The sequence below is a fragment of the Empidonax traillii genome, unplaced genomic scaffold, assembly GCF_003031625.1.
Source record: "Empidonax traillii isolate 1590-97213 ecotype Southwest subspecies unplaced genomic scaffold, ASM303162v1 scaffold175:size1888319, whole genome shotgun sequence".
Taxonomy (NCBI): domain Eukaryota; kingdom Metazoa; phylum Chordata; class Aves; order Passeriformes; family Tyrannidae; genus Empidonax; species Empidonax traillii.
Window position 1 is genome coordinate 246,311 of NW_020955368.1, and position 12,419 is coordinate 258,729.

The 12,419-nt window shown below is 42.2% G+C and overlaps 1 protein-coding gene across 3 annotated transcripts in view; it reads left to right on the forward strand.

Annotated features, from left to right (window-relative positions):
* POLR1A (RNA polymerase I subunit A) overlaps window positions 1–9,943 on the forward strand; it is a 36,574-nt gene extending 26,631 nt beyond the window's left edge. For all 3 annotated transcript variants that reach the window (XM_027885975.1, XM_027885974.1, XM_027885976.1), the window contains 9 exons: window positions 274–409; window positions 1,366–1,523; window positions 2,487–2,601; window positions 3,213–3,329; window positions 3,841–4,122; window positions 4,667–4,867; window positions 5,602–5,719; window positions 6,886–7,050; window positions 9,491–9,943. In XM_027885975.1, coding sequence (XP_027741776.1) covers window positions 274–409; window positions 1,366–1,523; window positions 2,487–2,601; window positions 3,213–3,329; window positions 3,841–4,122; window positions 4,667–4,867; window positions 5,602–5,719; window positions 6,886–7,050; window positions 9,491–9,591 — 1,393 coding nt within the window. In that variant the 3' untranslated portion in view covers window positions 9,592–9,943. The remainder of the gene's footprint in view (window positions 1–273; window positions 410–1,365; window positions 1,524–2,486; window positions 2,602–3,212; window positions 3,330–3,840; window positions 4,123–4,666; window positions 4,868–5,601; window positions 5,720–6,885; window positions 7,051–9,490) is intronic.
* Window positions 9,944–12,419: the final 2,476 nt, after the last annotated feature.

Below are 12,419 nucleotides of genomic sequence, written 5' to 3' on the forward strand. Positions count from 1 at the left end.
GGAACCATTTATTACAATCTCTCCTCTCTTCCCACAAGTGGGGGGAATAATCTCGTTGAGGCAGTGGAGCTGCTGTCGTGCTGGGCCTGGTGGGGGACCAGAGCAGTGAAAAGGAGCAGTGCAGTGGTAACCACAGCTCTTGGTGCACACAAAAGCTTTGAGCTTTGGTAAAACTGGCAGTTGCTGCATGCTGTCTAATGGAACGAACTAGGTGTTTATCTGATTGCAAAGTGCTTTTTTTGCTTCATTTGAAAGATCATTCTTTCTTTGAAGGTTGCGGGAAATCCTGATGGTGGCCAGTGCAAACATTAAAACGCCAATGATGAGTGTTCCTGTGTTCAATACCAAGAAAGCCCTCAAGAAGGTGAAACATCTTAAGAAACAGCTCACAAGAGTGTGCTTAGCTGAGGTGAGCCTCCTGTCCAGTGCATCCTTTGAAAATCAGCAAAACAAAATCTCCTGTTTGAGCTCATCCGTAGGTCTGGCTTAGTAGGAGTTTCCATTTGGGAAGGTTTAACTGTGAATGCAAGATGAGAGGGTCCTTTCTCTCCACCTGTAATGCCTGCTAAGAACTGGAGTGTTGGAAGGAATTGCAGTGACTGTGGCTGTGTAAGACTTAACCTCAGTTTAAGCTGTAGAACCCTGTCACAGGCTGCGAACTCTCAAACATAAAGGAAGGGTAATAGTTCAGAGCAAGCAGCAGTATAATGGCAGGGAGGATTTATGTTTGCTGCCATAGCTCTGTCTGGCTTTTTGTCAAGCTCATTTTTGACAGTCTCTAAAATTGGTAGGGTTCTGCTTTGTCTTTGAAACAAGATAACCTGGCTGTGAGTGGCGTAATAGAGACCTTTGTGTTTGTCCCCCCACCCCTTCCCCATCTCAAACAAGTGGCTGTGCTCAAAATGTGGGGCTCTGTGGAGACTCCATATACTGAAGAGTGAGGTGTTCTGTGTTCCCTCTCTTCCTGGGAGTGCAGTCCTGGGCTTTCCTGTCTTACTCTTGCAAGTTGAAAGCAGCAAGGATCAAGTTAAGACTCAACTGTGTGCTGAAATGCTGTCCTGTTTAATGAGCTGGGGTCATAAAATAAAGCTGTTGACCCACTAAGAAGGGCAGTGTCTTGAAGTCAGGTGAGAGGTGAGGCTGTTCTCCCACTGTGGTCTTAAGCTAATTTTTGGGAAGAGTTTAAGCCAAAAACAATGCAATAGTGTAGAGTCCTGTTCCTCAGGAGCTGCCACAAAAACCTCCAGAAAAATTTGCCAGTTAGCCTTGTATAATTCTGGTCTCCAGTGGAAAGTAGTGGAATTGCAGGGAGTGAATGAAGAGTCTTCATCAAAGAAGTAACATTTTCACTTGGGGCTTTTGTAGGTCCTGCAGAAAGTGGACATAGAGGAATCCCTGCACGTGAAGCAGAAGCAGAACAAGCATCGCCTCTACAAAATCAAATTCCATTTCTTGCCCCACGAATATTACCGAGAGGAGAAGTGTGTGAGGCCCAGGCAGATCTTGCACTTCATGGAAACAAGGTGGGTGTGCTTTCAGGTATTTTAATATTTGCTCTTCTTTTGCCTTTTCATGAGCTCTGCATGTTGTTTATTACAGCTGGTAGAGCTTCCAGAGCACCAGCTTCCTGTGGATGTGCCGCCAGGAGCATTTACACAGTTGTGTTTATGTCTTGAATAAAACTGTGGAGCTATGGCACAGTGACAGTATAGAATTGTAGCAGGGGAGACCTTTCACATGTCCCTGATACAGTCAGAGAAGAGCCAAATAAGCAACATCTCATTCCTAATCTTTGGATGCTTAAGCACTTATTACCAGCAAAAATGTTTGAATACTTTAGGTGTCCCTTGGTGCTCTCATTGAACAGAACTAAACATTTTCTTTTTCTCTTTTTTTTTTTTTTTTTTTTTTTTTAGTGTTTTAAAACATAAATTAATCAGAAAAGGCTGGCTTATTTTTCCCCCTTTCCTTTTACCCCCTGCTTCTGCTTCTATTCCCATGTCTGACAAAATCTGTGTAGTTAAAAATAGAACATTTAATGATAAGGGTCTATTGAAAGCTGTTTTTGTTTTGTAAAAAGCCTTCATTGATTTCTTCCTCCTTCAGGCCACATGAGGTCAAGCTGGGTTACTTTATTTTGTATGTGCTTGTTGATCTAAAAAAAGAAGTCCAGTAATGAACTATCTCTTCGGAAGGTCAATTTGATGTGCAGATTTTATACCCAGATGAGCATATAATTTTAAACTTTGGATCCATGGCTACATCTGTGATAGTAAGAGAGCTGATACCAACCTTTTGATTCCTAAAGGAATGGGAAAGGGATGAGAAGAAAAATTATTTGCCTTACCCTAGAAGTACTTTTGCATTCAGCAGGGAATATGTCCTGTTATGAGTTGACTGGCTTTTCAGCCAAAATAAATTAATTTTCTGATGAATTGACTGTGGTGCTGCTGAGCTTTGATATTCTGGGTTGCTTCTTCTGTCAGGTTCTTTAAAATTTTTCTGGAAGCAATTAAAAAGAAGAATGCAAAGATGGCATCTTTTAGTGAAGTCAGCACTCGGAAGACAACTCGGAAGGATTTGGATGATGACCACGACAAGGTACAGAAAAACATTTCCTGAAAAAAAAAACCCTCCCTTCCTTTACCTGTTTTTCAGAACATTTGGAAAAGTGTCGCGTGTTTCAGTGTGCACAAAATATGTGAATACTAAAGTGCTACCTAAATATTTTCTTCACGCATAAACTGTCTTTGCATTCTCATAAAATTAACAGGGAAGTTTAAGTTTTTGTGTATTAAATCCTAGTTCACTGTAGTCTGAAAAAGCCAGTTTATTTTAGCTCCGCTGAGACAAAAGCATATTACTGTGTTTGCTCCCAGATCAGCATCCTGTTGTAGCAGGGGTTGTCAAAACTTTCGTAAAGGTCCTTTGTTCGTTCTTTTGCCTGTTCCCTCTGCCACTCCCCTCCCATCAAGGACTGTCATAAGCACTCTGATAGCTTATCCATCTTGTAGATACTCATCTTTTTTAGTGCTGAAGTTATGGTGAGTGTAAGTTCATTTCTTTATAGTAGAGGGCTTATTGAATGAATTTGTCCTTAAAGGTAGAACACCGAACAAGGGATTGTTAAATTCCAGATAATGGTATAAAGCCTTTTGATGCTGTTGATGCTTCCCAGCAGCCTCATTATCTGCTCTGTCATGGGTTTCTAGACACTGAATAATCAGGAAGCTGCAGCAGAGGAAGAAGAGAACATTGTTGATGCAGAAGCTGATGAAGGGGATGGTGATGCTACAGAAAGCAAACGGAGGAAGAACCAGGAAGAAGAGGTAATGACTTTGTAGGTGCTCAGCACTGCTCTTTAATTGCCTGTTTCATCTGCCTGGGTTTGAGCTGGGAAGGAAAACTTCCACTGAAGCAAAATGCTGAAAAAGCCCAAACCCCTCTTGAGAGGAGACAGGAAAATCTCTGCTTTGTGCTGCTCAGTTTTCATTTGGATCTCTTTGGAAGCCTTGTTCTTCAGGCATTGCCTAGATGTGTCTTAACTTCACCTCTTGCTAATTTCATGCCATTAATTGTTTTTAAAACTTTACTGTGGTTCCTAATAAATGTTCTCCCTGGCTCTGCCTGTTTCTCTGGGTTCAGTACTTCATAATTACTTTATAAAGAAACAGAGACTGAACTGAATCTGTTGTATTATTTTCTTTCCAACAGAATTGTGTTTTCATTGTGCCATAAGTGAGATATTTGCAAATCAGCAGTGAAGAATAAACTGTTGATGGTGTGCTTTGTTTCTGTGCAGGTTCTGGCTCAGATAAACACAACCTTGTTTCTTTGCAGGTTGACTATGAGAGCGAAGAAGAGAATGGGGAAGAAAACGTTGATGAGACTCCAGAAGATGAAGAGGCTGAATCAGAAAAAGAAGAAAAGACTCCTGGTGCTGAAGAAGATCAGAGTAGAGCAGAGGGTGAAGAATCTCAACCTCTTTCCTTCGTGTCTCAGACTAAAAAAGGGAAAGATCGATTGCTTCAGGCGGCAGAGGTGCGAGTAAATGCCGTTCTGGACAGCCACCCATCCATACAGGATTACACATTTGACACCGAAAATGAACTTTGGTGTGAGGTAAGGTGGGGCTGCCTGGCTCATCTGTGGGTGGTTGCATGCAGCTCCCATAACAAATGGATCTTTTCAGTGCAGTGCTGCTGTTTTGTCTCAGCAATCCCATGTGAATGCAGGAAGTGGTACTGCAAGCGTGCTTCTCGACACAATTTTCAGTAATTTCAAATTTTCAGAACACCTACTGAAACTTCTTTTTAAAAGCAAGTTCTTGACAGGTTTATTGTGGTTTTAATGTTTAAATACGCGATGGACTGCTGTGCAGCTCCTGATGAACAAAAGTGATGTCTGGGCTGTTGAAAAAAATCTAAACACCTTAAAAACCCAAATAAAACCCCCTAACAAACAGATAACCCATCCTCTCTCCCCGAAGAAAGCCACCCCAAATCAACAGTCAGTGTAAGTTCAGAGATCTTAAAAGCAATGTGGATGACTGAAACACACAACTCAGGTGATTCCAGTTGTCTGCTTTTTTGCCTCAAAAGAAGTAGGGTGTTTATTGACCCTGGTATTCAAACTTCCTTACACTGTGTTGTGTTTTTCCTGCCAGGTTTCGCTGGCGCTGCCGCTGACGAAGGTGTACTTTGATGTCTCCTCCCTGCTCACCTCCCTGGCACGCAGCACAGTGATCCACGAGGTGAAGGGGATCACAAGGTGCCTGTTGAATGAAAGCACCACCAAGGAAGGAGAGAAGGAATTCGTTCTGCACACTGAAGGGATAAACATGGCGGAGCTGTTCAGATACTCTGACGTGTGTTACCTGTTTATAAACCCAGACTTGAATGATCTTTTGTGTTCTAGGGGATGATGGATGCCATTGCAGTTCATCAGGGGTGATCTGTAGCCTTTTCAGCCCTTAAACTCTCTTCCTCCTCCTTTTTGCCCCCAGATCTGTTCAGAGCTCAGCAGAGCCTTTTCTCAAGGGCAGCTTGCAAATCAGTGTTTGTGCAGCAGCCAGTGCCTAATGACAGATGATTTCACACCATGCTGCTTACTGTCTCTCTAAATGTTACTCGAGGGAGTTCTTCCATCTCAGTGAATTGCAGTGCTTGGAGATGAATAGTTCTGTTACCCCATCTGGCCCATAACTACAAATACAGGATTGATTTAAGATAAATCTTCTCTTCTGCTAAAAAGTTCTGGCTGGCTGAGACACTGGGTGTTGCATTGTGTTCTTTGGAAGACTTAAACACATTCCTCTGCTGCTTGGGATGGCTTGTTAGTTTGCTTTGTGTAATTTCAGATAATTTTCTCCTGTGGTGAGTTTTGATTCCAGTACTCCTATTCATGTGTATAATGCTGCTTAAACATAAATCCCTGGAATCAGTTTGACTCTGAGCTGCTTCCTAATTTTCTGTAACTGTTGGTGCTGCTTAAGCTCATGAAAAAGGGAGAAAAAAAAGCTATCTTAGCTTAGCTTAAGTTATTTGGAAATACAGAGCAACTGCCGTCCTAATTTGCATCTCTATTTTTTTCCACTTTCAGATTTTGGACCTGAACAGACTTTATTCTAATGATATCCATGCCATGGCTAAGAATTATGGAATTGAATCAGCCCTGAGGGTGATTATAAAGGAAATAAAAGATGTATTCGCTGTATATGGTAAGATTTCGTTATATTTTGAAAGACAGTCTTTAAGACCATTTGGGAAAATGCAGCCACAGTGCTTACAGTTGTGGTTTTGAATGATCATTCCATTTATGTGCATATTTTTAAATTTCAGGTTTTCATCATTTTAGTCACTCCAGTGTCTTCTGCGAAGACCTCGTTAGTTAATTATTGGGCTTCTTTTAATCAATAGAAAATACACTAGATGAGGTTGAATTACGCCCCTCCCCCTTCACAGAGCTTTTCTGTTCTATTTTTTGCAAGCTGAAAGGTCCAAACAAATTAATTATTGATGTCTGAGGAAGCCAACTGTTAGACTTGCATAATGGCCCTGAGAACAGGATCAATCTTGCCTCATCCTGGCTTTTTAATGACGGGAATCTAGGCACCAGAGATTTTATATCTTCCCTAAAATAGCTGCACTGCATTGTCTGGATGTTCTTCTCTCTGCATAGATTATTCAGGGAGTCCAGCCTGGGGGGGCTGCCTGACTTAGGCTGCTCAAGTTAGGCATGTTGAATTGCCCTTCAGTGAGCTGGATCTTGCTGTGAATTAAACTATTGAAAAGAGGGAAGATTAATACAGTGGGAATTTTAGCAAGCAGTTATATCAAAGGGATTTGCCAGCTGGCAGCCCAGAAGGGTCTCACCTTCAAGTTGTTCAAGAACTGCTTGTTAAATGTTGACAGAGCTGTTAATGATCCCCCATTACGCAGTTATTTAGAAATCAGTGCTACTTCTTTTTAGCCTAAAAAGGTTTTTTTTCTTGTAGGTGCACAGAGAACATCAAAACCTTTCTGACTCCAGAGCCCAGGCCACTGGGTGAGGGGATAGAGCTCTGTCCATCCCAGAGGGATGGATGTGCAATCTCTCTCTACATAAACGGAGGCCTTGTTGATTTTATGTAGAGAAACTCTGCACCGTTACAGCATTCTTGACATTGCAGTCTCCCTGGAGAGAGAGTGTTTTGTATTATAGGTCTGCCTCTCTTGGATATCTGAGGGGAGCAGTTAAGGCAAATACACACTGCCAGAAGAATGTTAATGGAGATGTTCTCCATGTTGATTGGTTCAAGGGGTTTAATTTAGATCTGATTTATTTAAAAACCCCACACACTTAGCCCTCGAATGCTCTGATGGTTGCTCTTTCTTGCGTTCTAAGGGATTGTGGTAGACCCTCGGCACCTTTCACTTGTGGCAGATTACATGTGTTTTGAAGGAATTTATAAACCACTGAATCGCTTTGGAATTCAGTCCAACTCCTCCCCTCTGCAGCAGATGACATTTGAGACCAGCTACAAGTTCTTGAAGGAAGCAACAATGATGGGTAAGTGGTTTAGTGCGAGATCTCTTGCTGCAGCGTTTCACATGTGCTTGGGTTTTGTTGTAACTTACCGCTATTTTGAGTAAAGCATAATTGCATTTGAAAAAAAAATGCCAGAGGCTAAAATTTTAATTAAGCCCCTGCCCAGGAAAATGTTCCAGGTGTTTTTAATAAAATTCTGTCAGCTTAAATGAAGTCTGCTCCCACATGTAATTTGTGGGGTCTGTGACTCCTTGCTCTAAGAATTAGATAGGCATTTTTATAACAAACCTTAAGGTTGTTAAGATTTGTTATGGCAAAGCTTTAGAACAGACTACTAAATCTGCCTTTTTCTGTCTCTGCTATTAAAATTGTCTTCTCTGCTTTGTTTTTTGTGCCTCTCTTATAACTTCCATATCTTCTCTAGACTTGCTATTCAGCATTTTATGGTGAGAACAGACTTCCTGGTTGTTGCTTTGATTTAGCACTTCATTATCTTTGCATTTTTCCTCAAATACAGGCAAAGGGTCAGGCTCATTTGTCTAATAGTAGATTTCTGGTGCCATTTAAGATTCCCAAGATTCCCCTTCTGCCTTCTAGTTGCCTTCTGGAACATATAGATACCACATGGCTGTGTGGATCAGTTAGGACATTTGGAACACCACTGGCCATCTACATTTAAGGCCTTCTATCAAAATAAAACTTATGCTATCAGTCTGTCATTAGATTGTGTGACCTCATGCTTTGGGTGCTAATTACATCTCCCTTTTGCAAATAGACTTGGTTTCTGTCACTTGTCCCCTTGGATGCTCCTGTGCTGCCTCCTTTCCTCCCAGTTACAGATGGGGAAAGCCCTCATCTCCTCAGCTTGTGCCTTAAACTGCCTTGCACAGATGTCAGAGATACTTTTATCACTGAATTCCTTTTGGTTAATGCTGCTTTATAACTTTTCTGGGAAGATAATTTGGGTTTTAATCAACAGTATTGGTTACAATTGACTTAGTTCATCTGAAAATCATAAAAGGAAAGTGTAAATCCAGGGTGAAATTGAGGAGAAGAGGATGTTCTTGTGCAGTTGCACTCCCTGGATTTATGTCATATCACACACTGACTTGGAAATGAAATCCCATGAGCCTTTTTGCCAAGTGAAATGTAGTTTATGGATAATATTACAAATAAAGACATGCAGTGCATACTGACAGAAGGGCACAGTGACTTGCCAGGAACGCTGCACTGATTACAAAGCAGGGGGAGCTGATGATTTCACCACGCTGGAAATCAAAGGCATAATGGGGATTGCAGCAGCCTGGATCTAATCTGCTCTAATGTAACTAATCACTTGACTGCACAGTTAAAGAGACACTGCAAGGGAGCCTCGGGGCTGATGGCCCTGAGCGGTAAGAAGGAAAGAGGAAGGTTTGTGGCTGCCGTGCACAGGTTGTTGATCAGGGCTTGGTGGCATCACAAGTGAGATCCCTGGGCTGTTTGCTTGGAGAATGATTCTTTGTTATCATCACGTGGGTGAACAGGGCAGTTAGGACTGTCCTGTTTAACGATCTCACAAAGGAGCTGTTTTTCCTTCAGCTGACACACATTTAGGAGCAGCCATTTGGTTATCCAGCTGTGTCTGAGATCAGAGCAGCAAGCACATGCCATACACTGTGCTGTGGTGCAGCTCCTCCCCACATCCTCTGTGTGACAGAAAGTTCAGCAAAAAGCACATTTTGCTCAGTAGAATAAAGAGAACCAAACTTACTAAAAGTTTAACAGTTTTATTTCCAATCTTCTAACTGCTTTCTAATGATAAAATTCCAGCTTGCTGTAGCCAGGATGAATGAAAACCAGCCTGGTTGCTTATAAAAACAGTGGAAGCAAAACAATCCCAGCCAGACATGTCATCTAGAGCGCTTCCAAATTTCTGTGACATTATTTCGCTACAGTGAGCAACCACAAAATCGCAGGAATTCATGGAATGTCTCTCCAGTGAACAGTTCCCTTCCTATCTAGCCAGAAGGATTTAAAATCCACATCAGATGGATTCACCCTAACAAAGGAAAAAGGCAGCAATGACAAGGGAATCTTTTTGGTTTTGCCTCAGGTGTATTTTTTTTTATTTTTAGTGATCTATTTAATCAGCAAAATGTGTTCACTGGAAAGTCAAATCTGTGTTCTCTTAGAATTCAGAACGTGTTGTCTTTCCATGATGAATAGGGAGAATTTAGTAATGTGTGGCCTAATTCTTTACTTGGACAAAAAAGATTGGGATAATAGCTGTTGTAGGAGGGGTAGGAAGACTTTTGGACTCTTGCTCCCAGAAATCCTAAGTCAGTGTGAACAGCAGGTGGCAGAGCCTCTCTGGACCAGATGTCTTCTTGTATGTAAACCAAAATGCTTTCTTTCCAGCACTGATCTTTGAGAAACCTTTGGGTACCTCCTAATAGATTTTGTTTGGATTCTGTTGCAGGTGCCCACGATGAGCTGCGCTCCCCTTCGGCGTGCCTGGTGGTTGGAAAAGTTGTCAAAGGAGGGACTGGCTTGTTTGACCTCAAGCAGCCCCTGACATAGTGTTTTGGTGATAACTTAAGGATTCTGAGTGAAATGTTCATAAGAGCTACGTGTGCTCTACAGCTCCACAATGAGGGCACGTGGCTGTGTCCCCAGTCACCTTCCCTGTGCCAGAAGGCTTCTCAATCCGGATACCCAGTGAGCCTTATCTATTTAATGAGCATAGGAATGATATAAAGAAACATTTATGTACTGTTCCTCAATGTAAAAAATGAGATTATTGGTTTACACAGAAAAGAATAAAATGCAGGAGTCGGTGTGGGTCTCTGACAGGCCGTGCAGCAGCTGGGGCGGGCACAAGTCAAAGCAGAATCTGTTTATGCTGTCCTAATTTCTGTGGGGCAGAATTCCATCGGGTCATTAACATGAAAAACTTCCAGCACTGGAAATAGCATTCCAAACTGGCAGGTATAGCTGGGCAGTGCTGTGCTTAACCTTCTACACTGTATTGGAGCACCTGTTCTTGAGGCATTTCCTCATCTTTGGCTGCACTGGGGTGCCCTGCCATGACTTGTATAAGCTTGGAAGAATGCATTTTCCTATTCTGCTGTTTCATTTAGTAAGAATAATGTGTCTGTGACACAGTTGTTAAATTTCTGCATTAGCTGAAGACTGGAATTCAGAGTTTTCATGGTTTCTATAGGCATTTTCCAGTGCCTATTCTTATAACTTCTTTTTGTGGAACAGATCTCACACAGTGAGAGACCTGACTTTTGCTAAAGACTTATTCCTTAAATGCCAGCACGAGCTGCTGTGGCAGTGACTACACAGAAGACTCCTGTAAGAATTACCGACACAGAGAATGTAAACGATTTTTGCTTACATATTCTGTATCAAAGAGATTATTTAATAAAGAACATTGCAAAGAAATATCTTGAACGCCCTATTATATGGCTGTGGTACCAAGGGGCGTTCCCTGTGTGGCCAACAGCCACCACTTGGACTCTGCTGGCTGTTAAAATCATGTAGCCCAGAGCTGTTAGCCACTCTTTGGAAATCAGACTTGTTTATGCATTCAGTGTTAGTCAGAATTCTTGAGAGTTTGATCACTACCATCTAGGCAAGTTCTCTTAACAGATTTCAATGCCTGATCGTTCCCACTGGTACCTCAGTGGGAAGGTGCCAGAGCTCCCTTAGCCATTTCAGAAGGGCCACTGCCAGAGGGGCTGCACCAGAGGGGATCAGACCAGAGAGTGGGAATCATTGGCTTGGGAGTGTGAAAGAGCCTCTGTGGAGACTTTTGGTGAACTGTTCTGCCTCAGCCCCTGAAAACTGTGTCACATGTCCTGCCAGTTGCACTGGAGCTGAACAAATGCGTTGGCTCAGCAGAGGTCTGGTTTCACTTTGCAAATCTTCATAAAAGATTTCCTTGTGTCTTTCTCCAGTCTTAGCACCTGCTGTGTGTTTCTCAAAAACACGTCGTTCTGCAATCAATCATCATGAGAGAATTGGTTGGATACAGTCTGGGAAATGGTTAGATGGGGAAGAACAAGCATCATACAAAAAGACTTCTACTTTCAGGCTGCCAGTCTGTGCTGGCACACACCTTCTGGTGAGACAGATCCCCAAGAGGTGTTCACAGTGAAGAGCATCAGTGCTACATTTCCTATCTGGAGATGAGGCATCCTTTAATTCTCAGAAGAGTTTGGCCTAAATACCTCATTCATCTGAGTAGGTGGTTAGTCAGTCCCGCTCCCAGGTTCTCTAATACTAATGATTCTTTAAGTAGAGCCATTTGGAAAATGTGCTCAGGCTGCAGCTGGGTGAGCCAACCTTTCTGCGTTGAGTTGTCTTAAAATTTTGGCATAGTCAGGATCCAAAGCCCAATTCTGGCTTAGTTTATACCAGGAAGGAGAAGCAGCTGAGGTAGCAATTGCTCTTAATCCCTAGTGTGAGCAGGTTGGCTTGGGAATCTAGATCTAAACTGCCCTTCCTGAGGCAGGAGAAGTTTTATTTGCTTAAAATTCACATGTGAGCAGAAAACTGAAGTAGAAAAATGTCCTCCTTCCTGGGTCTAGGAAACTCTTTTCATGTCTCCTATTTTAAAGTGAATTTCTTCTCCTTGCACTGATTGCTGTCACTGTACAGTGTTCTGTGAGGAAGTGTGAGGTACCTACCCTCAAGCAGGGTCTGGGAGAAGTCTGCAGTAATGGATGGGGCTCTTGCTGCTTTGTCATTATGTAAAAAAGACAAAGGGGAGTCAGTTTTGGCATAAAGGACCCCAAAGAGTGGGCAGTAATGTGATTTTGTAGAGAGGAGGAGAAAAATGACTGAAAGGCCAGAAGAATGGGCTAGAAAGCCCCTTTGGATGGTGAGAAGGGAGCTCTGCAAATATTTTAAGATGGAAATTAATAACTGGGACTTCCTCTTTTTTTTCTAGTAAGTATCTTACTACTCTGAATAAAGATTTCAGTGTGGTTTTTTTGCTGCTGAGAAAACCTCCTGGTTCTCTCTGGTGGCAGACCAAGCTCAACTAGTCAGAAGTGAAGAAACACATCAGATGGCCCTGAAAACTCTTCATGCTCTTTTTTTGGCTGCTCTCTGCAGGTTCATTTTGATTCCACACTATTTTACAAGTCTTTCTTCAAATACTTTCGATGTTACTTTGAAAACTGGCAGAAATAATGCAAAACTAACACTGAACAGTCAAATCTTGAGGTGGTTTCCTTTAGTTTGTGTATGTCTGCAGCATTTCCATTTGGAGATGGTTTAGAAGTCAGGTGCAGTGCTGGAGTGCTTCCAAATATTACTGGGAAGCACTGGCCACGCTCTTAATGCTTCTTCCCTGGTAACCATCCCTTCTCTTAACTGTCTGCTGCACTTTCTTT